The sequence below is a fragment of the Poeciliopsis prolifica genome, unplaced genomic scaffold, assembly GCF_027474105.1.
Source record: "Poeciliopsis prolifica strain line A6 unplaced genomic scaffold, Auburn_PproV2 SCAFFOLD013, whole genome shotgun sequence".
NCBI classification, from domain to species: Eukaryota; Metazoa; Chordata; class Actinopteri; order Cyprinodontiformes; family Poeciliidae; genus Poeciliopsis; species Poeciliopsis prolifica.
In genome coordinates, this window is record NW_026562388.1 from 8,206,194 (window position 1) to 8,233,989 (window position 27,796).

The 27,796-nt window shown below is 40.9% G+C and overlaps 2 protein-coding genes across 8 annotated transcripts in view; one reads left to right on the forward strand and one right to left on the reverse strand.

Moving 5' to 3' along the window:
- The first annotated feature begins 9,715 nt into the window (after window positions 1–9,715).
- On the forward strand, window positions 9,716–12,636 carry insm1b (insulinoma-associated 1b). Its single transcript, XM_055038117.1, has one exon. It carries the CDS (start codon window positions 9,880–9,882, stop codon window positions 11,380–11,382), a length of 1,503 nt encoding a protein of 500 aa, XP_054894092.1. The 5' UTR covers window positions 9,716–9,879; the 3' UTR covers window positions 11,383–12,636.
- A 2,477-nt stretch (window positions 12,637–15,113) lies between these two features.
- ralgapa2 (Ral GTPase activating protein catalytic subunit alpha 2) overlaps window positions 15,114–27,796 on the reverse strand; it is a 102,616-nt gene continuing 89,933 nt past the window's right edge. For 5 of the 7 annotated variants that reach the window (XM_055038883.1, XM_055038879.1, XM_055038881.1 and 2 more), the window contains 2 exons: window positions 25,382–25,503; window positions 15,114–18,574 (listed from right to left, as the gene is read on the reverse strand). In XM_055038883.1, coding sequence (XP_054894858.1) covers window positions 18,423–18,574; window positions 25,382–25,503 — 274 coding nt within the window. In that variant the 3' untranslated portion in view covers window positions 15,114–18,422. The other 2 variants (XM_055038882.1, XM_055038880.1) reach the window with 2 other exon arrangements.

Genomic DNA, 27,796 nt, shown 5'->3' on the forward strand with positions numbered 1-27,796 from the left:
TGATTCTTCTGAAAATGACAAACTTCACACAAGAGTTTTTAATAAATTGTATGTATGCACATATTACGTGAGATTCTAATTTTCAGAGAAACTGAATGATTACGCACTCGCCCATAATCATTTAAAGGAAAGAATGGATGTCTTCAATCTAACTCTTTCAATTGCCTTTCTAAAATAAAAATGATGCAATAATATTCTAATTTATTCAGATGCATCAAATGAGTAATGGGAAACCTGCTGACTAAGTTTAAAAGAAGAAACAAGTAAATAAGTAAATTAACAGCAGTGAAATGATCCCATTCTCTTCAACAGTGTCATATATCTATTCTAACAAAAACCCAGAGGTCAGTTTACTCAGGCACATTTGCTTCTGTAGGTTTTCAGAAAAAGAAATACTTTTGGGTGTAGCTTTACTACACCATACTTTTTTAAAACTTTTACTTAAATAATATTTTTATCAAGTATTGCTACTGTAATTTCAGTAGCATTTCTGCATCCTCTACGCACTGAATGGAGAACAAATCTATCTTAATCAAAATCATCTACAGGGAAAGATTTCCCGTTGTGGCTAAATCTGGCATATGTACATGACTCATGTTTTGTGAGGTCCCCTTCTTCAATGATTTCCAAAGTTAAAATCCACCAGACGCAAACACAAACCTGCAGTTGTGTTAAAGCGAGGCTTCTTATTTGTACAAAAAGCTTTGTTGTTTTCTATCTGTACCTGTTGGACATCAAGTACACAGTAACACCACGCTGTCATTAAAGGTGCTTTTCCTTGTTAAAGTGTACACATCATTACCTTTTTGTTTAATTTTTTTCACTTTAGTCTTTAAAATTTCAGAACTTGCACATAACGTTATACTTTTTAATGTAATATAATTCTGAAATATTAAAAGAGATGTATATATCTGAGGCACTCAATACATGAGTAACATACTTTATTACTTTTACTTGAGTAAAAATGTTGAAGCAGTGTTACTCTGACTTCAGTACAATCTTTGGATGTTCTAATCAGCTCTCTGTGAACCTACAAAAAAAAAAGAAAGAAACAAAGAGAAATATCATTTTAGCTATGATACAAGCAGTATTTTGCATATTGTATGTGCCTACTGTGCTCTGTCTTTGAGCTCTTTCTCAGAATAATACAATCTTGACATTGTTCTGCAGACCATTGTGCCCATTTGAAGAGTTGCTGCCTGGTGCCTCCTGATTTACTTCACAACAGGCTGAGTGATTGCATCATTCACATAAGCACTGACAACAAATATCATTCAGACATGCAAAAGTCTCCACAATGCCATAACACCATGATTGGAAGCGAAAGATCTCATTTGGTATTCACCGCCTCGGCCTCAAGGATGATCATTCACATGTAGATGTGTCCTTCTGGAAGTGCCTCGGATATACAATTTCCATTTAGATAAGGTGTATACACAAATAAAGAAAGGACATTGGGTTCTTCATTTGATTAACTAATCATAGTCTTTGTAATTCCTCTCTGGGACCTTTAAGGGCAGTGCAGGGCCGCGCACCCTGATTAGCCAACGGCATGATTGCTGCAGCTACGGCACAAATCAGTTCAAGTAACTCAGCCGACGACACAGTGGCAATGATTAAACAGGTGATTAAGGCAGAGAGAGTTTCTGTCTAATCCCTTTTCCCATTGTCTAAAGAGATAGCCAGAGTGTAGTCCCAGATCTACAATAACTGGACACCACAAGAATTAGAGTGGGAGGTGATTAGGGCCTTTAAAGCTCCCTGGAGTGAGAAGGCAGGTTGTTTGTGATTAGCCTGAACTTAAAGGTACATTGTGTCCTTATTGCCTCTTGCTGGACAGGGGAATTCATTATCTTATTCTTAAGCTGAGAGGGAAAAAAAAAATACATACACCCACAGGCCTCGGGGCAGATGAGGAATTGAATAATCCATGTTCGTGGCACCAGCGAGGAGGACTCAGACTGGCAGCATGTTGACAAACCAACAAAAACACTCCTCAAAGTCCTTTAACCCTCTTCCCACTTCTCCGCCAGCCCTCTTCATGCACTGCAGTGGCGTCTGCGCATCATCTGAAGGCTGTATAGAAACTCTACAGCTCCTCTCCATGACTGATCTCTTTTGATAGGCCTCATTATGCAAACTGCTCCCAACTCCCGCCGCATAATTAGTGCTTAATTAATTTGAGTGAAATCTTTCATCTGTCTGTGTCCGGCCAGCTCCTTCCTTCCATTTACAACATGATATTAATTTCAGAGTTGGGGGGGAGGAGTGGTAGCCCAACGGATGAAAAGGCTGATATAATTAATCAAGTACTGTATCTTTTCTCTTCGTTTTTTTTCTTTTTGTTTTTTTTTTTTCAGGAATAATAAGTGTGATGAGCAGAGTCTGATTAACCCTATTATAGTCCCTAATTAGGGTGATCATTTAATAATCAAGGAAGCAGCACAATTATAAGAGAATGCAAATTATGCCATCTGATGAAGAAGTGTGCCAATTTTTGGGAATTCTTTGTTTGGAAAATCCTGCATTCCCAAACCAAAAGCGAAGAAACGCTTCTCCGCTTTGTGTACGTGTTTCATGGCTGCACGTACATAGTCCAGATATCTGCATTTTGCATTTTTACATGTTTAGGTACCCAATTTTGACAGGAAAATCCTAAAAAAATATATATATATTGTTCACAGTTTCCCACAAGCCATGAAGGGTACACAGTAAGCACAAAATAAAATGCCAAAATTTAACATGACATGCAGAACACCATGTGGGATAGAAAACTAACTTCTGGACACATTACATACACAATGACACATGGCGGTGGCACTGTCATGATATGGGGAAACTTTGGGGGAGAGTTTTGGCAAAATGGATGGATGATGGTGGTAAATAAGGACTGGAGGTTCACCTCCAAGAAAACAATCCTAAACATGCAGCCAGAGTCACCATGATATAATATCCAGAGTAAATTATACAAGCAATCATTTTTCTGTTTTATTAGACTGTTTAAGAAAATGTATATGTACATGTATATATATGTATGCGTGTGTGTGTGTGTGTGCGTGTGTGTGTGTGTGTGTGTGGGGGAGGGGTTTGCCATAGTCAGCTTGGTTGAACTTCAGCACCATGGCCAGCAGCCAGGAAACACAAACACATTTTGAGGCTTTGTTTAACATAAAACTTTATGAATAATTCAAACAGCAGATAGTCGTGAATTCAACAGAGGTTTTCACATGGGCCTAATGCATCTTTAGATGAACGGATACTAGTCAACAGATAAAGGATAAGGCCCATTAGGTCTGCCAGAGTCCATCTTTCATGCTCCTCAATGATCCAGCTGCTGTCCACACTTTCATCACGATAATGGCAACCTCATATACGGAGCCCATGAGCAATGGGCTTGATTTCATTTCTCTTACCAGCCACACACAGAAACAGAAGATGGGCCTTCTTTTTGTTGTTTACTTGTGTGAGAAGTGTATCGACTACTAAGCAAATGCCTGTCAGTGAGATCCTTTATATGCAGGCTGCTCTTGATCCAGCATGCATGCCTCCTCCATGTCTTTGTATCTGGAAGGTGTGTACTGTGTGTGTCTACATGAATGTACCTCAATTTGCTCCTCTTTACCCCCATAGTGCAGCTGTGCCTCGGAGAACTCTTGTGAAGTAATTGAATGAGCCGAGGCCGGGTGGGGAGAAGAGAAAGAGGAGGAGGAGGAGGAAGGGAAGGGGGGGGACCTGTGGCAGTGAATATGGTGCCCGCTGGCCTTATTATCCGTAATACAGCAGCCGCTCAGCCTGTGCTTTCTCATCCACTCATGAATACAGAAATGAATGTGATGGACGTCAGAGGTGAGCGCAGCGGGGGGAGATGGGCCAGAGCCTGTTTTAATCAGCTCCCAGATAGAACAATCACTTTATCCACCTCCACAGCTCAGAGGTGAATTAGCGTTTAACATTCCAGGGCATGCTTTCTGACAGGGGACTCCACCCCAAACAACCAATGGACTGCAGAGATTACTGAGAGACACTCTGCTGTTTCTGATGAGGAAATTAGGGCTAAACATGCCCCTGGGACTCAAGCGACTGATATGCCCGATCTGCAGGAAGATCTGTTTCTTTTTTTTTTTTTTTCTTCCTCAACAGTCTATTGTTGTCCCTTTGAAGTGTTTGTTCAGGTGAACGTGCACACAGATTTTCCATATTCTGTTAGCAGAAAAAAAAGAGCACTTCAGTTTATAGTTCAGATGTTGCTCATTTTGCAAAAGGCCAAAAGCGCGGCATGGTACTTTTGCAGAAATGTCCTTAAAGCATAAAAAAAAAAAAAAAAACATGTCCTTGTCTGCAAAGAATGATCTGCATAATTGTCAGAAGTACCAACGACATCAGGGACATTCCCAGTCAAGTCAAGTCCATGTGGTCCATTAGCCTTAAGCTCAGAGGTGTAGCACTTTGCAGAGCTTTTCACAGCATCCGGGCCTCATGGGCAACCTTCTAAAGTACACTTTAAAGTCTAGACACTGACCTCTGTGTTGCTCCGATGGCCAAACAGGCAATTTTCCCATTTATCTTTTTTACAAGTGCTGCCTTTTCTTTTATTTACAGCTGGAGTTAGACTGTATTTTAATGCTTTGGGTTTCCATAGTTTGCCCACAAATGTCTTCCATGGTCTTTGGAGAGCTCAGGAAAAAAGTGTGATCCAAACTTCCAGTTAACTGATGTGAACGGTCTGCAAAGACCAACAGAAGAGGAAGTGGGAATAATAGTCTGTGGAGAAATATTGAGAGGTCTGTTTCTGGGTTATGAAGCTAAAAAGAGTTTAGCTTTCATGCTTCTCAATGATGAAGCTAAAAACAGTTTAGCTTCATAACCTAGAAGCTAAACTAGGTTCATTCATTTTGCATGAATAAATTATTCATGCAAAATTCCAGAAAATTACCACTTTTTTTGTTTACCCTACAAAAACCAACAAGGAAAATCACAAAAGGCATAATATCTTAAGAGGCCCTTTGCAGAGACAGCTTGTTTATGCTCCTCATTTTAAAGGAACAACAACAAGCACATGAAACACGCTTCAACAAAAATGTTGGAATTTCTTTTTTAAACTAATAGAAATATATCGAACATTAACATAAATCCGAGACTTTATGTGAATTTATGATCACTTGCAAGAGTGCTACAGCTACAAATTGTTTTATGGGGACTTTATACATTTGACAAAGAAGAAAGTAGCACATTACAGTGAAGGGAAATAGAGGGATACATAACTTTTATTTACTCATTAAAAATAACAATCTAATTGATTTGTTCAGTTCCCCAGAACCAGTAATTAGAATCATAATTTGAACCAATAACACCTGCAAGTCTTTTGGAATGCATTTCCAGTCATATCTATGTTGCTCGTTCATGAACTCCAACCAGCTTCCATTGTTGATGGAAGCTGGTTCAACCCCCAGCATGATGCGGCCACCATCATGTTTCATCAGTGACATGCAAAGGATTTTCTCCTTGTGGGTTTGTGTATGTCTTCAGATCCTCCCGTCTTACATGAGGCCTCTTGGCCGTTCCTCTCTCTGGGCTTTTTCAGGTTCTCCTTATTCAGATTGTCAGTTTGGGTGGCCATGTGTTTGTAGGTTTTTAGTTAAACCATATATACTTTTTTATTTTCAGGCAATAGATTCAAGAGTTCTCATTGAGATTTTAGAATATGGTTTTATAACTCAATACTGCTTTAAACTTTTCAATTTATTTACTAATTTTCTGTAACAAACTCCTGAGTTTTACAAACAATGTGGATTTATACTGACATTCACACTCACTCTCTAGTAACACTAGACGGTCTCTATTTACCCCATTCTCACTTTAAATAACTTTCGAAAACCTGTTTCATTTTCCTTCCGCTTTCTAAAAACACACCACTTCATGTTGGTTTATCATTTAAAATCCCAATAAAACACAATATGATTTGTGGCTTTAAAACGACAAAATGTGAAGATGCTCAAGGGCTGTGAATACTTTTGCAGGGCTTTGTAAATGCGATTTCAGTTAGCTTATTTGACAGTAAGCTAACTGAAGGAATTGATGTATTGATCACAGTTAAAAACAGTAAGAAGAATTTGACTCATTTTGGCTCCAAAATCTTGTTAGATCATTTGGAGGTGTCGTCCATCAGTGCAACAAGACTAATTGCGCTTTAAAACTATATTCAAAAACCAATTGGTTCATTACACTGGCGCTTTTGTGCTACACTCCTATTGTTTCTCCTTAGCTGGCTCTTTTCTAGTCCTAGTTTTGGAGTGGACAAAGGCAGAGGCCGAGGCTGTGCTGTGTTCAAAGCCAGCGTGATTAAATCTGGATCCCTCGCTGGCTCTCTCCATGGTGCTGAAAGAGCCCTGTATCAGATTACGAGCAGCCAGAATAGGACCTCAGATAATCCATTACAATAATTGATTGACGGAGCATTGAAAGTGGTCCTGTAGTGAGCACCAATTACAGTCATGTCCTGTTGCACTTTCAAATTGTCTCAGTTTGGCGCAGCACATGGAGGCAATCACTCATGTGGGAAGTAGAGCGCTTCTGTAAGAACAGGCATCCCCACTGCACCGAAGTTAATGTTTAACAGCGTCTGCAGCACGGTGTTTGCAGAAATGTTTGTGTTGAAACCTTCAGTCACAGGAGGAGAACGTTCCTGTTGTCCCCAAGATTAATTCTTCCTCCTGCAGGTGGTGCAATGAAGTAACTTCTGCTCTCTGACGGCTCTTCAAGCATCGGAGCCGTAACAGCATGAGCCCCATCTGCAAATTGCACAGGGGTTTAGAAGTAGGTCTAGTGTTGAAAAATATGTTGTTTGTTTACATATATATATATACATACATATGTATTTTTAATGATAATTGAAAACTTACTTTATTTCAAAAACTAAATCGGTAAAACAGAAACGTACAGAGATGTGCTTAACTGATTCGATTTCGCTTCATTTCAGTAGTTATGACTTACAGATAATAAAAACACAGAACTTCAATATTTCAATTTTGCTAAACACATAAAACAAATTATAAAAGAATGTGGGCCTCCTGATAAGTTGATCCATGTCGTGTACAGCATCCCATGGAGGCAATGATGGAAACATAACTTGGGAATTGCTAAAACACAGTCAGACAAAACTGCAGATGATGGAGGACCTCAAACAGGCCAGAACCTCGATTTTATAAATGAGATATAAAAATGTACATTCATCTGAAAAGGGAACTTTGGACCACTGGGCAACAGTGGTTTTGTCCAACACAACACATGCAAAACACTCGTGTCTCTGTGTGTTGGTTCTTTAAGCAGTGACTCCAGTCTAATGCCTCCAACCTCTTGGGCTTTAATTAACATTTCTCTCTAGGCTGTGCCCAACCTTTTCCAATGACACTTTCTTCTTCCACTAAACTTTCAATGAGTACGCTCCTCTCTGAACAATCCAGCTTCAGCACTGACCTTCAGTTGTTCATCCTCCTTGTGGGGGCTGTCATGTTAATGATTTGCTGGACAATCATTAACATGTTGTATCAAAACCACAGTTTTTAACCTGGTCTGAAGTTTTGCTCCAATTTCTTATAAGAATACATTTTGAATGTTCATAAACTAGAAGTCATAATCCTCTAAAAGAATGGAAGTAGCCGCATTAAATATGTCATTTTATGTCAGTTTCACTTTTTGAATCTGAAGTAAAACAACCTTTCAAAAATAACTATTGAAATGTATTTGCAAAAACCCTTAACAAGATGAATCATATAAAGTTTAGAATAAAGCTATAACAATGACAAAATAATAATCTTGAAGCAAGTGGGGAGGTATTGGAGAATATGGTCTGCAGTGAAAACAAACGGCTGCAGCTGTATGCTAATTAGGCGCCTTCGCTTCCCGTCCGCGCGGGGCAGCACGCGCCACTGAGCAAACACGCGCATGCGAGGCTGGTAACACGGGCCCACGCGCCCCACAGAAATTATCTCGAGGGAAAGAGGAACTCGTTAAAATGCCATCAAAGCTTGTAGCCCCAACAAACCACGACTAATCGACGAGCAGAGTCGAAGAACAACAAGAATCGGAGCAGAGGGAGCGAAGACGGGCGTCAGGAAAATTTTCAAACAACTCGAGCTAAATGAAGCAAAAGCAACTTCTTTTAAGTTTTTAACTGGTTAAACATCTCCAAATGTTAAAGAATGGATATCCAACCAATTAAATCAACGTATTTAAAACTCCCCCCCCTCCCCCCTCCCACTTCATAAAGTTTTAATTCTTAAATATGATTATTTAGTCAGGATCAAATGTAAAATTTAACTCGAACGGAGCCAACATAACGGTGTGTTTTCAAGCAGGTGAGAGAAGGCTCTGGGACACAGAGGCCTATTGAAAGGGGGGCTGCAGGCCTGCGGCTCAGCTTCGATTGTGTAATTATTTGACTTGGTCATACTGCAGCTTTATGCAAATGAGGGGAACAATGAACGACGATGGAGATTAATTCCTCCCTGGTCTGCGCACTGAAAGAGGGGGAAAGAATGCGCCCTCTTCCAAGCGGCGCACTGTCGCATGTAGGGCCTGCTTTATGAAGGCAATGCATGGAAACTCAGGCAAATGTGCGAAACGCGAACAGAACAAAGAGGAAGAGAAATAAGTTGAGTTTAGCACTTTTATTACAACAACATTTAAAATTTGTCAAATTTGAAAACTTTTTTTTATTATTTATTTATTTTTGCCTACTTTACAGCTACAGTAACAATAGTACAAACTTTAGCTTCCGGAAAGCAATATATTTCCTACAAGTAGATGCAGCGCCGGTTTTGAACATCCGTGCAGAATGTCCCATTACAAGCTTTGGCTGCTGCTGCCCTCCTCTTTGTCTGCAGCGCTGATTCCGCCCAGCACGCGTCTCACTGTGGCCCAGATTGCCTGCGAGTCCTTTTTTCACAGTTAAGAGGTCAATTTGCCTTTGAAACGATATGAAAAAAAAAAAAAAAAAGATATCCACGCACACGCAGACGTGGCCATTGTGCACAAAGACCAGAGGGCTTTCTTATTACTTATGTATGCAGCGAGATGTCTGATTTATATGTCGGGTTAAACTACCGAGACAGACGCGTGCCCTCTAAATAAAAGAAATACTTCTCCTCTATGGGGCTTATATTATAAAATAAAATCGGACAAAAATGAAAGTTGCGAGCGAAGAGTGTGCGTAAAGGTGGTGCGTAAAGATGGCGCAGAGGTATAGAGAACGAGTGTTTTAAAGCTGTTTTTGTGCTGCACGTTTCACCAACATCTCAGGGAATCTTCCGAAGCATTTTTTACAACCTTCTGATTTTACATTTTAAAACATTTTCAAATCGTGGTGATTTTTAGCACCGAGGGACATTTCCCTTTTAGCGACTCAGAGGCCCCCCAGAGGAGAGCCACAAAGCAGTGGCACGTGTGCATTTGTGTAGGGGCCCATCAGACCGTAAAAAGAGGAGGGTCCCGGCGTGTGCCTCGGTCGGGGGAGGGAGTCTGTGCGTGCAGCATTAATGTAATAAACCGCCAGTACATCTGCTGAGCTATCTGCACATCCTCCAACGAAATCCACCGACCCCAGGCTCAGAGCCCTCCCACAATAAAATCCACTGGGATCTTGGTTTCATCCCATTGGTCGGGGATGCTGCAACAGGGGGGGGCGAGAACAATAGCATCATTCCGGCATAAAAAGAGTGGAGCTATGCCTTGGAGACGAAAACATTTCAGCAACAGAAGGATCGATATAGAGGGGAGTAAAAAGTCCCTAAAATTCTGGTGTTGCCATATTTTTTAAACCAACCTGGATACTCCAGATTTCAGCCACCTCTCCGAAGTGCCTTTCTGCTGTTACTCGCCAAGATGCCCAAAGGATTCCTGGTGAAAAGAAACAAGAAATCCGCACATGTTTCCTACAGGACTCGATCTGATGAGGATGATCTCCAGGAGCTACACACCCCAGCTGCCTTGCCAAGTCAGACGGACCCCTCCCCGCCGATGTCCGTGGCGTCAAGCCCTGACCGCGCCTCGGTATCACCAGATTTCGTCGCAGCCGACGCGCCGGTGCCAAGGCTGGAAAAGCCGGAGCAGTTCGGCAATCCAGAAGCGGCGTGCCAAGCCATCTACAGCCCCACCCGACCCATCAGCAAGGAGCACGACAGGGGATATTTTGAGCGAAGTTTCAATCTGGGCTCGCCCGTTTCTGCGGAGTCATTCCCCGCAGCAGCCTCGCTCTCTGGCCTGGACCACCTCCTGTACGCTCCGGTGGACCTGAAAATCGGCACCAGCAACAGCAGCCGGGGCGGCGCAGCCATCACAAACACCACCACCACCACCAGCAGCAGCAGCACCACCAGCAGCAGCAGCCTATCAGTACCAAACAACCGGGTCGCAACCAAAAGACCCGCCGCAGAGGGAGCAGAGCGAAAACCTAAAGCCGCCTCAAAGAAACCCAAAGCCATCAGGAAGCTCAACTTTGAAGACGAGGTGACCACTTCTCCGGTGCTCGGGCTGAAAATCAAAGAGGGGCCGGTGGAGATGAAGCCGAGGGCGCAGTCCTCCGGAGGAACCAAACCTTTAGGGGAGTTTGTGTGCCAGCTGTGTAAAGAGGCGTACGCGGATCCCTTCTCCCTGGCTCAGCATAAATGCTCCCGTATAGTCAGGGTCGAGTACCGGTGCCCCGAGTGTGACAAGATGTTCAGCTGCCCGGCGAACCTCGCCTCTCACCGCCGCTGGCACAAACCGCGGACCAGCACCGGCGCGCCGGCGGTGCCGCCTGCGCAGGGCGTCAAACCCGACATGGCCAAAATGCAGCCGCTGGGCGTCAAGGCGGTCTCCGACGAAACCAAAGACATGAGTGACAGAGACACCCCGAGTCCCGGGCTGTCCGAGTCGGGCTCTGAAGACGGCTCGTACGACTGCCAGTTCTGCGGGAAGAGGTTCAAACGGCAGGCGTACCTAAGAAAACACATCATGGCTCACCAGGCCCTGCAGAAGAAGGTACTGGAAGAGCACGGCTTTCAAACCAGCGACCGTGCAGCGGCCGAGCAAGCTCCAGTGTCCGCCCCTTCCTCCTCCTCCTCCTGCTCTTCCTCAGCATCATCAGAGGAAGCCTCAAACCAAAGCCCCCTGAATCTGAGCCCGGTGGACTGCCTGCTGTGCACGATGTGCGGGGAGAGTTTCACCAGCAGGGCCGGCCAGGAGAGACACCTGCGCCTCATGCACCCCTCCCAGATCTACCCGTGCAAATACTGCCCCGCCACCCTCCCCAGCTCACCGGGGCTCACCAGGCACATAAACAAGTGCCACCCCTCGGAGAACAGGCAGGTGATCCTGCTGCAGATGCCGGTGCGCCCTGCCTGCTGAAGACAACGCAGAACTTGTGCCTTTGATGAGGGAAAAACAAAAACAAACAAAAAAATAATGATAATGAAAAAAAAAATAGAAACAAAAAAGTGGCTTTGGGTTAAAAGAAAAAAAAAAAAGAAAATAATAAAAAAGTTGCCCACTGCCATAACTTTAGGCCAATGAAAGGCAGGGCTGTTCGATGTTTAAGTGGTGTCTTTTTCATGCCAATCAGTGATTGTTGAATGCTTGTCTCGATATTTACTTTACCAATAGGCCTATTTTGAGATTTGATTTCTCAAATTAGTTTATCAAGAGGGGGAAAATGAATACAAAGCGTTAGTTTGACTGTTAAAGGGTATTTTTCTAGCACAGCACATGCTCAATGATAGCTTCTAGACCTAAGAAATGTCTTTAAAAAAAAAAGAAAAAAAATCTCAGAAATCTTTTTTTTTTCTCCCCATCAAAGTCTGTTGAATTCACCGACCGTGATTGCTCTGTCACTGTAGCTTTACGCTTGTTTGTGGAGGACAGAACTTTATCAACTTTGTCTTGGTGGGGAAAAAAAAGTGTGACTGAAGATTTTTTTTCCCCAGTTTAGTAGAACCACAAATGCCTTTAGTAAACAGAAGAAAGCCTAGTCTTGAATAGCCTGCATACACATCCAAATCCTGCTGTATAACTGCCTTAAGAAAAAAAAAAGTCAACATAGATTGTTTTAATTTTGAATGCTGGCACATATTTTATTCGATTTATTATTATTGGTATCATCATCGTTATTATTATTATTATTGAAGATTGTTGCAATATTTTTTCCATCATATTTATTTATTTATTCTAATTATTTTATGTAACTTATTGTTGTGATTTCTTTCCTTTTTTTCCCCTCCCCTGTGAATCGTTCTGGCAGTTTACATGTCGTGTAGCCAAATGTCTTTCAATTATTATTATTATTATTATTATTATTATTATTATTATTATTATTATTATTATTATTATTATTATTATTATTATTATTTTGGTTGCTGTCTTTTATTTATTAGTTGTGATAATTGTGGTGGGTCGGGTTTTAATCATCAATCTTCACAGCTCTTGTGTTTTCAAAAATAATAATAATAATAATAAAAAAGAAAAACGTAAAGCTCTTACCTTAGATGCAATCTTTTTTAAGGACAAGTTATTTTTCTTAAATGTTGGCTTTTATAGCGCTTTGATTGTATGTGTACATCGTTGGTGTCTATCGAAATAATAATAAAAAAAATATTTTCAAAAAGACGCACTGACTGCTTGAACTTTTTCACACAACTTCCTTTAAGAAAAGAAAAAAACAAATATATATTTTTGCTGGAATAAATGTACTTAACCAACCCAAATTATATATAGCCTATTTTTGATGTTCTGTGAGCACCCTCTCACTTCAAATATTAAAGCATAACAATCCAAAGAAAACATAAACTTTTAGAAATGACATCAACTTAATCCTAACTTATTTTTTTTAATTTAATCGATGGTTTCCTCCCGCGCGCGGACCAGGACGATCGAATCAAGGAGTTCGCAAACTTATTTAATCGAATAGGTCCGAGTCATTCACCAGTTATAGGGCAGCGAATAGATTTTTATTTCCATTTGTAGGTTTCCCACTTTCAGAGCTTTTCAAAGTTGAGTCCGTCGCGCGGACACTCTCCCCGTGAATCACTGACGTCGGAACCGAACCTGCGCGTTCATCAGAGCGACTTTCTGTAAATCATCGCTGCAGAGGCTCAAGAGAGGAGAGGAGCACTTAGAGCCTCATCATAAATCCCCTCCTGCCTTTAATACCATGTCAGGACATGACAGCGGGACAAAGGAGGTGGTGGATCAGAGCTCACCTCTGGAGCAGTAAAACATCTGTCTGCTTCTTGAAGAAAAAAAAAACAAAACATAAAAAACAAAGAGAGAGAAATAAACTTTTTTTTCCCCCTTTTTTTTCTGAGTTGCAAGACGATTTATGATTCATCAGGTCCACTACTGACTTTAGATCCATCCTGGCAGGAAACGTAAAGCTCGACGTCAGACGGGTCAATTGAAACTTAAACGCCTTGAAGTTTTTGAAGTTGCGCTCATGTTCAGTTTCAGGACATTAAAAACGCTCCTAAGCTTTGGGGTTTTTAGATTTCGTCACATTTCAGCCAAAGAGGACAGAGTACAGCATAAACATGTTGCGGAAGGAAAATATACTAAGCGAGGCATGGATTTGTAATTCAGTTCCCTCCAGTCAGGATTTTGCAAGACCAGTGTTTTTGGGTACAGTTAGAATGTTGCCTCTTTTCATGCAAAAAAAAAAAAAAAAAAAAAAAAAAAAAAAAAATAAAAAATCTTATTCAGATTGGGTGCTGATAATCTGTTAGTCTTGAGATTCTAAATTGGATTCAGGTCTGCACTTTGATTAAGCCATGAATGTTTTGATCTTTGCAGTCCTGCTGCTAAATAAACAGAAAGCTCCATCTACCTAGTGCCTCAATACCATTTTGCTGCCACTCCAATGTTTCACTGCAGGGATGATGTGCTTTACTCGTAGGTCAAACAGTTTGACATTGACCTCACCTACCCAGAGCAACTTCTTCCATGTCTGCTGTGTTCCCTAGATGGGTCGGGACAAACTGCGTGGCTTTCTATCAACAGCTTTCTGGTTGCCATTCAGCCATGAAGGCCAGCTATGAATGTGGATCTCTGCAGCTCTTCCAGTTACCAGGGACATCTTGGCTGCTTCTGTGATTTTGGGATGATATATTGAACAATGCTATGAAGCCTTTTCTAACCCTGTAATATCCCTTTATAACCCAACTCTGGTTTAATCTCATGCACAACCTTTACCTTGACCTGTCTTAATCTGCTATTTGTTTGCTAATATTTTCTAAAAAAAAATATTAGCTTGATAACTTCACAGAAAAGTTAGGTGTGGTTAAGTTAAGCAACTTGTTGAGCATCTGGCTGCAACGGATTTTATTTAGGGGTATTAAAATACAAAACAAATCCAACACTTTGAAAGGTTTGTACCTGTGTATGCTTTCTCCACTTCACAAGTATGAACTATTTTGTGTTGGTCGATCACATAAAATCCCAATACAAAAGACTGCAGATGTGTAGGTGTACAAGTGACAAAGTGTTAAAAATATAATACACAAAAGTGTAGTTAAAATAAATGCAAATCAGTGAACTGTGTGCCTAAAAGTATTACTTTGTATTTTATTAATATTCCAAACCTGTCCAAAGTAAATAAAACTTTTCTTTTTTTTTAACTAGCATTGCTCTCCCTCTGCAACACGGAGAGATATTTGAAACTTGAGAATGGACCACAAAGACATGAAATAATACAAGACAGCAATCTCAGTGTCAGCCTGTTCTGCTGCAACATATCTAGAGTCAACGACGAGCCTGGTGAAAATTAGGTAACATTAGGATTGTTCCCCACACACATACAGATTCAGGGCTCCAATTATGGTCAAGTGCTTTTTCATGTGCCTTTATCTGGCCCAGGAGAGGTAGGGGCACCTGTAGGTGCTGCAGCCGCTGCACCTGTACCTCCTGGTGAGGTTCCATTACGCAGGCCTCCTCTAAGTAGGCCTGAGCAGCAGGGGAGACAGATGGGAGGAGGGTCAGGTTACCCCTGCTGCTGATGGCACAGCCGGCTGGGGTCAGAAAGCCCACGGTGACAGCAGCATCACAGATTAAAAACCTGCATTAGTAACTTCCCAGTCAAACACAGCAAAACGTAGAATTTTAAAAACGATTTAATGAAATGCTTCAATTTTCACATTTCCAGTGAAGAAAGCAGGACCTCGGTCATTAAAAACAGTTTTGATATGTTGACAAATGATGAAAACTTCAAGCTTTTTTTTGCTTTCTTATACAAAGATTATATTACAGGCATGAATATATTTATATTAAGAGGGCAATGAGGCCCCTGAAATTGACACAATGTACAAGGATTTCTAAAACGAGAAGAGAAAAATAGCACGTCTAAGAACTAACTCATTTTCTTCACAAATATAAGACACACAATCTTGGTCCAAACACCTCCAGCGACGAAGCCACTAAAAGAGGAGCAAAACATCCCTTTAAAACACATTATTCTACAAGCTACAATCTTTAGATCCACATAGCCGGTTTTTCCTTCGAGAGACTTTGGGGGGAAAAACAAAAACCACAGTTGCGATCCAGGCCTACAAGTTCATACATTCTTCAAAAAAAAAAAAAAAGACAACCAAATAAAAAGCACAGCAACATTTCTGCGAGACCCCCTGATGTTTGGACTCCCCATATTCTGCTGTAGGAATGAGCAAACAACAGGAGGTGAGATCTTGGAGAAAGACGGTAAGGCATAGCAGTGCAACAGATGGGGATAGTGTTGCAGCTTGGGTGGAGCTCTCAGAAAGTGTGAGTGCAGGAGGGAGGGGGTTGGACACCTGGCTGCCATGACGACCATGAGCTTGCAGGTCGAGAGCGCTTCTGGTCTGGTTGTTGCTAAGAGGCCTGGTGAGAGTTCAGCTCTGGCACGCCACCTTAACCCAAACTCAACCCCCTCCGAGGCAGCCGGGGCCTCAGGAGGACACATGGAGACAGAGAGGATCATGGGAAAGAGCAGGAGTGACTTACACTCCATTCTGAGATGAAGATGGAGCAAGACGCTAAAAAAAAGAAAAGAAATCCATCTGTTGTTTTTGTGGGAGGCACAAGACATGGATGTTTAGAGATGATGGAGGAGCAGGACCAATTATACCGACGAGATGATCAACAAATGTTCAACACGGTGGAAAAAGAAGCCTTAAATTCAGAGAAGCACCAACAAATGAGCTTTTTCAGCAATTTTCAACCGAAGCAGTCGTCCATCAAACCCTAACCGCAACCTTACTTTCTAGTGGACCATATCTAGCAACACCACACTTTGGTGTGGATGCTGTTACTGAACAAAGAAGATTCAAAGTTTGCCATTTTCCAGTCTCAATAAGTTCTTTAGTAATGAAGTCATAAAAGAGTTGCTTGTTTTATCCTTTTGAGCTTTCAGCCAGTCTGTCATGGATGTTGTGTCTTGGAAAGTATTTGCAGCAGGGCATTCAGATTTTGTGTATATTAAAATGACTCTATTTCTCCTATTTCTACTTTGAATCATCTCAGTGGTGATAAATAAAGGACAATTTAACTGTTTATTGAGTCTAGGTTTGATAAATAAAAACAATTGCTCAAACCAGAACCGGATTATTCTATAGCAAAGAGCGACTCTTTAAAACACAGTTTGAAATGAATGAAAATGAGAAAAAACAGGACTTTTAGCTTTTTCTTCCCAAAAGTTGAGAAAACATAATTCAATTCTCAAGAACCAGATGTACATCATCTTATCTTTTAAGCTGGCTGCATTGTAAAATCTGAGTTAAGGATCTACATTTTCTTGAAATATGCAAGGAGTCTGTGGTTTTAGTAATGCTAGTTGTACCAACTGTGCTAATTGCTAATCTCAGTCTGAAAAGCCAGGTTTAAATGTCAACTCAATCATTTGGCCGTTCTAAAAATAAAATATAAAAAATACAACTTTCAAACTTGTTTTACAGCAACCAGTCAAAGCCGGAAGAATAGAAAAAGTACTATGAAGGCTATTGTATCATAGATCTCGAAGAAAAATCTGGATGTGATAAAATCAGCCACAAAGCTCATGTTGGTGCGTCTCGAGACCCATCTGCATTTCTTTTTACACAGGTATTGTGACAAGCTTCATAAGAGAGACCCGAGTACATGAAAATACTAAACTGTCATATACTTCACACATATTTACACACACAAACACACACACACACACCAGTGCATGGAGTAAAGTTTCACCTGAGGGTTTGGCGTTTTTTTTTTCCTCTAAACAGCACAGGATTCATATTACAACAACAAAATGATTCATCAATTCATTCAATTTAGGAAATGCAGAAGGAAAAAAACCAACAACAAACAAATGAAAGCAACTTGAATCCCAAACAAACTCAACAAAAGAGGAGCATTCAGTGGTAGTGATGAGTGAGTGCAAAACATACTGGTAGGTTGGGAATGTTGGAATGTCAGTGTCATCATAGGACAGGGCAAACTGATGGCGGAGGAAAGAGACAGGAGGAAACTTATCCAATTACCGGACATAAGCCCAGGTTAATGACATCATATAACGATTATAAACGTGGTCTTTTCTCATTCCAGCAGAGTTGCATAAATCAAACAGTGACAAAATCTATTGGAATCCATTTAAAGTGGAAAATTAGAATGGTAAAAAGAAAAAAAAAAAAAATTTCATTTCAAGTCACAAGGATGCCATCGATTGTACAATGGGGTGAAAAAAAAGCAAATAGAAAGGAAAAAAAAAAAAAATCAACTCAGACACTACAGAGACCATGTGCCCAGGTGTGGTCGTGAATGGCATACGTATCCACCTGGAAAAGTTTCCGAAAATGGAATCAGTCTTCCACAAACGTTGAATGAACCGGTGCTACAGAGGAAGACAAGAGCTTGAGACCTCACCGGATGTGGAGTAACTGGCGCAGGAAGGCAGTGGCGGCTGCGGAAAGAGGTAAAAGACAAATATCTAAAAGGACACCAATCTCCTGTGCAAGTTTAGCACAAACTGTCATTCAGTGCTTCACATAAAATGTTGAATTATCTGACAATGAAACAGCTTGAAGCAGTCTCCCATTTCCTTACTATAGTAAGAACATCGGTTTTTCTAGCGCTTTCAAAGAGCTCTAGTCTTAGAATAAAAAGTCACACTTGGATCACAGATTGCATTAAGACTCTGAAGTCTTCCTATGATGAACATCGTTTAATCTTGTGCCCTGTCTCAATTAAGCCAGTAAAGCAAACTGAAATGTGAGACAAAAATCATCAATAACCACTTAAATTAAAAATGACGCCACGCTCAAATTAACGTTTATACGACACACACACAAAAAAAAAGACAAAAATATAACAATCTTGCAGTCCCGGCAGGGTGTTTGAGGTTCTTCCACAGCAGATTCAAGGCTTCACTCTTGAGGACAGTGGACAGGTTGAAGAGCTTAGTTTGAAGATTTGCTTATAGCGCTCGCCGATCTGCGGAGTTTTCCCGAAACTCTCTGCTTGGTGGAACGAGGGAGGGTGGGAGACACCTGCTCGGCCGAGTCCGCCATGGGGTTTCCACCTTCGGGGCTCACGCTGCCAGTGAGGGATCCTAGCAGAGAGATGGATGAAGAGTTTGCAGAGAGAAGTTTAGCAGCTTCACACAAACTGTCTGTACGATGTTCATCCCAGCATGCCGTGTCATGCATCTGACTCTTCATTAAACCAAGTTCGTAGGATTTTCACCAACATTCAAAAAGCTACAACCGAAGCTGCAAAAAGAAAAATAAACACTGGTTAGGATCTGAATTATTTCAACTCAAGTTAATTGGAATTAGACAGCCCATTCTAAAAGTTACATGCTTCTTTTTCCCGCATGCTGCTGAAAAGCAAAGCTTGCTAAAAGAAAAGCCCATGTCCCCTCTTCGCCCTCCTTGGCTTGCTTATATAATGCAAAAAGAAAGGCCACCTTTCCAGCTTAAAGGAAAGCATCCAGTTCACAGCGTGATGGCAAAATGCTCTGAATGAAAACAAAATTACACATTACACTCTTATTGTGAATATTGGAGCTTTCCCATTGTGGCACCTTGTCATTTTTCAGCAAAAAAAATAAGTTCCCATCAGTGATTATGGGACGACTAACGGTAATAATGCCACTGAGGACAATCAAGTATTGTGAACATCGACTTCCTCGCTGCGCCCCCGACCAAATCCAAACTACTGGGGGTGAGGGGGCCTCCCCCCTCCGCCCGTTTAAACAACTTTTCTGCTTTGTTGGGATGGCATCTGCTTGCCTATTTTCTTTCCTATCCTTTTATTTCCTGCCATTTTTCCGAGGCATCTCAAGTTGCAGCGGCTAAAAGGAATGGCAGATGGCAGGAATAACAGACACAGCCAGCACAGTGGACACCAGCAGCATCCAGCGCTGCAGGTCGCTGGGAGAGGAGACCGGGCTGCGGGTTGAACGCTGGGTGTGAGCATTGTGCCGGGCTACAGGAGGGGAGGTGAAACTGGATTCTGAAAATTTGGCATTTAAATGTAAAAGAGGGACAAGCTTGGCTGAAGCAGTGTACTGGGGAGGTTTTGCATTCCTATAATCTGGAAGACGTTCATTCCAGCAGTGAATAATAATAATAATAATAATAATAATAATAATAATAATAATAATAGTACCAATGTTTGAAAAAATTATGGTTGAAAGCTGCTGAAGTTTTCCAACACATCAAAGGCTTTAAATCCTTTCAGATAGAAGAAAAAATGCTGGACTGATGAGTTTTCTTTGGCTTTATGAAGGATAAAGTGATGCAGCCCTGAACCACTCCCCATTTGATGCTGTGCACTGCCAGTCAGCTGATTGAAAGAAAACGACTACACTATTTCCTTTTATCTCTTTTACAACTGCAAGTGTGAAAGAATCAGTTTTCTGTCAGTTTGAAAATGAAAAAAAGGAAAACATTCTTTCAGCCAGCTGACTGGCAGTAACAAATGGGGAAAAGGCAATGCTGTTTTTTTCCCCTATGGCTCTATATTTCTGGAGAAAACTGATCACTTCAGGATTTTTTGTGGTGTCTCTGACTTTAACCTGTGAAGCTGATGTCAAATTTTACCAGCTTCAAAACTTCACATTCTTAAACCCTCAGTTTACAGTAACCGTCCCGTTAACAGGTAATAGTCAATTACATTAGCAGCAGAAGGAATACCTGATGCTTTTATCTCTTGAACAAAGAAATTCACTACATACAAGCAACAGATTATTGGTTAAATATCAGGAAGTAATGGTAGTTTTACTCCAGGTTGAACTGTAAGGATTTTTTACCAGCCATGCCTACAGCTGAATTTGTCTCAGACTTATGTTTACAGCGAACGGTATTATAGCAAAATATCTTTAATCAGGAGGAATTGTGTTTTCTGACTGTATACATTTCTTTGTTTTGAACCCACACATTTAGCCTCCCACACCCTTGCAGTCTCGTTTGTTTTAGGAGGAAAGAAGAAAGATTGAAAAAAAAGGGTAAAGAGATAAAAAAGGGACCCTTTAAATGGTCCTGCACTCCCATTGGTCCCCAGTGCAGCAGTTCAAACAAGGCTTTAGATGACAAAGACGTCTTCCAGTGCGGCAGGTGTTAGTCTCAGAGTATGCCCCAGGCAAACAGGCACACTCCAACAGGAGGAAATGAGGGGGGGAGGGGGGGGGTTAAAAAAAAAGAGAATGAAAGAAAAGAGAAAAGTGTTTGCAGGGGGAAGAGATAAAGGCGCACCACATGCAGAAGCAAGGGCCAGAAGTGTAGCTTTATTGTTCATGCTGCTACTTAGTCAGGTGCTAATTGTCGCCACCGTACATCGCTCTCAATTACCAGCCTGGCCTAAACAGTAGGACACCCCCAAATAAACAGCCCGGTTTCTCTTTCTTTTCCCATTCTGAAGCGCATTCAGTAAATAAAGCTTGGTTAGTACTGAATTTAAAAAGAAGAGCGGCTTGGGTAAAAACAGTCAGGGTGAGTGAAGGGTAGGTAAAGCAGCTGGACCGAAACAAGCTTCCAGTCCGACTTTGGCTTACCTTCACCACATCTAGCATTTGGACCTTTAACATATTTGTGTTAATCTAAAAAGGAAAAACAGAGTACATATTCATTTGTGAGGGAAAAAAAGTGGAAACACCAGAAAAACTGAACGCAACACATTGCCGCTGAAAATAAATATTTTTGAATGATTCACAGGAGTTGAATGGATGGAGCTTCAGGTAGCATGTGTGGTGTTGTGATTAGTTGTAACTCGGAGCTTTAAAGAAAGAGGGGGTTAACCAATTCTGGATAATGAGGTAATGAACAAGTGGGATTTCTCTGAAGGTACCGTCATGTTTGATGCTGCCCAATAACACAGATTTGGAAAAAAAAAGAACATTTTGAAAGCCAGTGCACAAACGGTGCGCAGTTCACATGGAAACAACAGACTTAGAAACATTTACCACCAATGTTACGAGTAGAAAAGGAGTTTGGGTGAAAAAGCAAAAGATGCTGGGGCACCTCAAAGGGTCACGGCAGCTTTTATGTAGTTTCATCCTGAAAGAGCCTTTATTTCTCCTCTGCTGCCGTTAATCATTTTAAGAAGTACGGCAAATGACCACAAAACGAAAAAACACACACACACAAAAAAAAAAAAAAACAGCAAAAGAGCAAAGGAAAGCAGTGGAAAGTGTAACGCACTGATAGAGAGTTTGTGGGATAGATGGACTGGCTCATGCAGGAAGCCATGATGTTGCACAGAAGCTGCGTGGTGAGAGTGAAGTTACATTGAGGATAACAGCAGCTGCAGTAAAGTAAAGGATGAATGTGGGCTAAGGTTTACGGAAATATTCATTCCAATTTAACTTTCTCCACATTTTTCCACATTACAACCACTCCAAAATTTAACTAAAATTTTATGCAAAAAAAATAATAAAATCAATATACATCAACACCTGTAAGTAAAATCCAGTGCAATCAATTGGGACAATTATTAATTGCGTATATTTAAGTTTGACCTTCATAAAGGAGTAGGTAGAAGAAAAACTTTATAAAAGAATGTTTAAAGTTTGGTATGCATAGAACATACAGCAATGAAGTGGAAGAAAGTGCTGTGGTCAAGTGAAACCAATATTAAATGCATGGTGAAAAAGTCATCACTGCATTTCGCCTTAAACACACTGTTCCTGCAGTGAAACATGGCAGGTCAGGGAAGCTGAAAGGGGCAAAACACAGAGCAATCCTCAAACAAAAGCCTGTTACAGGTAGCAAAAAAACTAAGACAGAGGTTTACTTTAAAGCATGAAAATGATTCTAATCATACAGCCAGAGATAAAACGGCGAAGCCACGTTCATACATTTAGACGACTCAGTCGACATTTAAACTTAATTCTAATTGAGAAACTTTGTCAAGGCCTAAAAAATCATTCACAGATTCTTTCCATCCAATCTGACCAGGGATCAAAAAATAAAAACTTAGGTCTTTACATCTGCATAGCTGTTAGAGACTGATCCCAAAAGGCTTGCAGCTCTAAGTGCACAAATTGTTGGTTCTACAAAGTACTGACTCTCGGTGCCAAGTACACATCCATAAAAAAACAATCTGAATGCTGTGTATTCTTTATCTTCCACTTCATACATATATATTTCGACTATAAAATACAATGAAGTTTGAAGTTGTATTGTGGCAAAATATAAAAAAACTAAAATGGTATGAATAATTTTGCACGGGACTGTATGTTATGTTCGTAATGTTCAAATCAGCATGCAGGACCTGAGCTTGGAATCAAAACCTGGATGCATCAACAGAAATGAAACGCAGCCTCTAGGGATCTGATGATGTCAGGATCAAACGACTGAAGGGGGGATGTCAATGGGCTGAACGCCATGCCAAATATGAAGGAAACAGGCAGTCTTACAGTCCAGCTTGGCCCAGGGGTACTCCATGTCCCAAACCATCCCCGGCCAACGCCTGCACGCTGTCATGGAGGATGGATGACATGTTAGTGGCAGCAATGGCAGCCATAGCAGGATGGACAGACAAGCAGATGGGGAGGACAAAGTTGCATATAAACACAGCCCTGCGCATTGAAAGAAACTGGAGAGCAGTGTACAGGAGAGTGAGACGGAGAGCGGTCAGCCAGCTAACACAGTTAAATGAAATAATATACAAAGTTATAAGCCTTGCATGGTGTTGAGGGTTCTCAGAACTGAGAAGTCAGCATTTTAGGTGGATAATTAATGAGCAATTTTAAGACAAGTTTTTACCTCCATGTAGATCACATGCAATGCTTATGTAGGAGTTGGGTGTAAAATCTATACAAACTTGCCTGGTAATAGTTATGTTTCCAACAGTCCTCTTTATAATTTTTTTGTCAAATGTAAATATAAAATGATGGTTCATTTATTAAGGAAAAAAATCTATCAGAAACAACTTGTTCATATGTGAAACAGAAGAGATAGTGCCCCTGAAATTTATCAATAAATTTCTTTGTCTGGTCTGATTTCTGTCTGACTTGAAGAATTACCAAATCACTTGAGTCAGCTAAAAAAATCTGTAAAAGAAACATATAAATGAGAAAATCCTCAACAGTCCAAATCCTCAACAGTCCAAAAGTTTGGACTCCTGTGAATGAAAGAATGAGTCGCTTTCCAAAAATGGAGAAAACATGGAAGAAACGTGAAATTAACCAGAAAAAGCTGGATAATCAAAAATGCTCCAAGAGGGTGTCAATGCTAGGAGGTCACTGAAGAACTCAAAACAAGATCTTCAGCACTGCAGACGTTGTGCATCTGCAATGCTTAAGTTCAGTGCTTAATATACAGAAACAGAATCTATGTGATTTCCAAGGCCAAAGCCATTTCTGATCAAAATCAACAAAAAAGTCCATTACATCATTTCCAAAAATCAACTTGATGATTCACAAGACTTTGAGAAAATGGTGAGACAAAAGTGGAACTTTTAGGAAGGTGTGAATCCTAATACATTTAACAGCATTTCAAAAAAGAGAGAATAATCAACATGGTTAAAAATGGTGGTAGCGTGATAAGACTGGGTCTGGTTTGCTGTGTCAGGAAGTGGGTGACACACCAAAATTGACAGAACCATGTCCTCTACAAGGTGGGCAAAAAACAAAGGCATGCCACACTTTTAAAACTGTATCTGTAATTTGACAACCAGGTATCTTTTTCTATTTCACAAATATGTAGCACTTTGTACCTGTTTATCAAAAAAATAAAAAATTCTGATTAAATATTTTGCACTTTGACAGTTTGTGATTTTAATGGAAGAATTAACTAAATTAACATCTGGTTTTTGTGATTTCACTTTTTATTATTGTGTTATGATTATGTGTAAATAAGATTTTATGCGGGGATTTCGAACATATGTAAATTTAAAACATGATATAATTACTGATTTTTTTAGACAATCCTTTTAAAACATGTAAATATGTTTTAACGCTGTAAAGAAATGTGTTTTCGTTTGATGTGTGGGTATTTTTTTCTTGCTGCTGAAGGAGATTTAGCACCTCTGCAGGAAGGAGCAGCCGACGATATGGAAATGTGACTGACAACTTCTTGCCTGCCTGAATGTCACACCTGCTCCTTTTTAAAAGTCCATCACACTGGCGGAAACACTGGAAAATAGACGGCAGTTAATTTTCACTTGTTCCCACTCATAGTAAACACACTGCACGCACGCTAAAACACCATTAATACGTATAAGCCCAGACATATCTGAAAATGACAAGGCATCTGTGGTGTGGTATTGTGAAGTGCTTTCCTTGTCAAAACAGAATGTGTGTCGGGATCCAATAGAGTAGAAAAGTGCAATCTTGTATTGATTTCAGGGCGGCTGCAGATCGATCAGAGCTGCTACAAGGAGGAAGAACAAGATAAGACACGATTTCCATTCTATTCATCACGGACTGATAAGAGGGCTGTGCTGACATCCGCGAGCTGCTGTTTGTCGGTCAGATCTTTTAAGTGTTAGTGACTGAGCTCATGAGGAAACACACACAGACATAAACACAAACAGGCACTCTGCAACTGGCATTTAAGAGGCTGCTTATATTCATGGGGGAAGTAATTGCATGGAAAGATGCAGTTTGAAAAAAAAAAAGAAGGGATGAACAAAGTAGCATGAGTGGGGCTTGAGGAAGTGGAGAAAGCAGTGTGTTTGAAGTCAGTCGGAGCGCATGAAGAGCCAGGGCTTGTCGTTTGATATTCATCAGTGAGCGTAGGCGTTGAAGAAGAGTGGAGGGGAGGGAGAAGGGGGCAAACAGGTGTGTTGTGAAGGAGGGGAGAGTAATGTAGCAAAGGAGCCAAGAAAACAAACAAAGAAAGAAGAGGAAAAAACAGGAGACAAATGATGCAGCAATGAGATGAACCGAAGGGGAGTTTTGTTTATTTCTCACCTGTTCCGCTCGCAGAATAGGACGGGGAGGGAGAGAAGACCTGCGAAGCAAAGTCTTCAAAGGTCATGACCTCTCTGTGGTTCTGAACAATGGCCTCCAAGTAGAGTGCTCGCTCTTCGTAGCTGGCGGCAACTCGTTAAAGGAGCAAACAGTATGTGTAGGAAAAAACCAAAACAAAAGCAACTGGTATATGCTTCAAGTTTTTTTTATACATTCATTTACATGAAACAACTCCTGAAGTCAATAAATCCATAATTTCCTGTGCAGAGGAGAAAAAGATTAATTTCTATATTAGACACAGATAAATGTAAGATATGCTCAATATACTGCAAACAATGTCTGCAACAATGCATTAGTGTCAAGAGTTTCCCCTTTGCAATTATTACATAGCTTTTTTAATGACATTTTACAGCAGGAAACTCACACCACACACAGACGACTACGACAATACTAAAGGTCATAGATATTGTTGGATGCACAGGAAAAAGACAAAAGTGTCTACGCACATACATGTATATTCATCTTCACATGTACTCAGGAACATGTTCTGAGCCTGGAGATCAACTGGAAAATCAAGACACAGAATGGTGTGCATGTGTGGGAGGCGCATGGGTTTAAGTTATCACACCAATTTGGTTCTGTGATCCCAAATTCTTCAACTTCTAAGTTGTTGTTGTCTTAGTAACAAAGTTTTAGGTAAAAAGGAAAATACTTTCCTAAAGTCTCATTTCTGCGACTCTCTAGCATCTGGAAGAAAATCTGATGGCTGATCTGAGAGTCCCGTCAGCTCGTTACCTCCTGTGTTGGCCAAAAATAATCCATTCAGTAAAATTAAAATTTGCTCCAACATTTTTTCCATCGGAATCTTTCATCTCAGATGAGAAAATAAAAAGTATCTAAATCTTTAATTTACAGCATCGTGTTAGATGCTGTAAAATGATAATCCGAGACTCTAAAAAAACTGCAGAAGTTTTATGGCTTTAATCAGTGTCTTATTGAAAACACTCTCCATCTATTGTTAACTCAATCAAAAGAAGTTTATAGTTAACATTTATATTGTGCTATGTTTTAGATTTGTTCTTGCTCCTTAGTTATACTGGGTTTCTTTGCTTTATCTGGTCAATTAATAAAAGATAGGCAATGATCCATTATTACAAGATTTTACAGTATTTGTTCCCATGACAATTACTCATCTTTCCTGTGTGAAAGAAAAGGTTACCTTTTCAGAGACTAAGTTTACTGATTAATTATTATTTAAGCTTGGTAATATATGAATTATTGTTCTTAAAGTCATTTAAACTGACTGATAGTTGCTTCATAAAACACTGTGATAGTGTGATTTAGCTTATGTTGGACCAGACAGCCCCATCATCATCATTCCAGCCAGAAGCAGAAATGGAACAATCAGCCATGCCACATAGCCCCAAATGAGAATGCAGTCTCCAAAATAATCATAAAAAAGAATACATCAATGCTGGCGTGATGCTGAAAAGCTCTCCTCTACCTACTCTCATCCCTCTCCTCTCTCTAATAGAACCCCTGCTGCAGGCAGCATGTCTAGGACCACCCTCCCCGATGTGCTGCCTGCCACTTCTCCGTGCCATCAGGGGGAAAATTGGAGCCATTTGAAATTCAGAGTGACAAGCAGCGACCGAGGCCTGGGCAGCCAGCATGCAGGATGGATGCCTGGATTTGGAATGGAGGAAACTCCAATAAATAAATAGATAAATAAGCCTCCAAAATGGCTTCTGGGTGAGGGTGGAAAAACATTCTGATAGCTATTATCATATCATTATCATAGATATATCCTGCTAAGTCTGTTGTGGAATGGAAGGAAGTCTGGGATAAAATATGGTGAAGGGAACCATTGGGGAAAAAAGGGCTATTTGATGCCATGATGACAGTAAGTACCCCGAGATTTAACAATGTGTGGGTGAGCGAATATCCGAGAATGAGTCGGACTACTCTCTGTGACCATGTTTTCTTCTCAAACAATGCCTGACAAATTGCTTGACAAACGCATGAACTCCCAAGCAGACAAAGCCGCAGTTATTGAACACTGATGCCCTCCTCCCCCATCTCATTATGACAGCCTGGGTAGAGTGAAACTAGGTTGAAGTGGACGCCAAGGATGAACCAGGCTAAGCTGAGATAGGCTGGACTGGGCCGAGGGGCTGTGGTCTGGGTTAGATAGATAGGACAAGACAGTCACTGGGCAGGAAGCCTGTAGTGGGCACATGCCGCCACAGCAGGGGCCAAGGCAGCCATGACCAATGGCTTTGAGGGGAACCATGGCGAAGCAGAGATGACGGGCACCTGTGCAGAGACACACCAGCGGGTACGACAGCCAAGCTGTTCAGGGTAACGGATAAAAACTGGACAGAGGGCAGAATAAGACAAAGGATGAGGTAGGAG

What these genes read in the sequence shown, in the direction of transcription:
- insm1b (XM_055038117.1), top strand. Translation starts at nt 9,880, where the DNA reads ATGCCCAAAGGATTCCTGGTGAAAAGAAACAAGAAATCCGCACATGTT.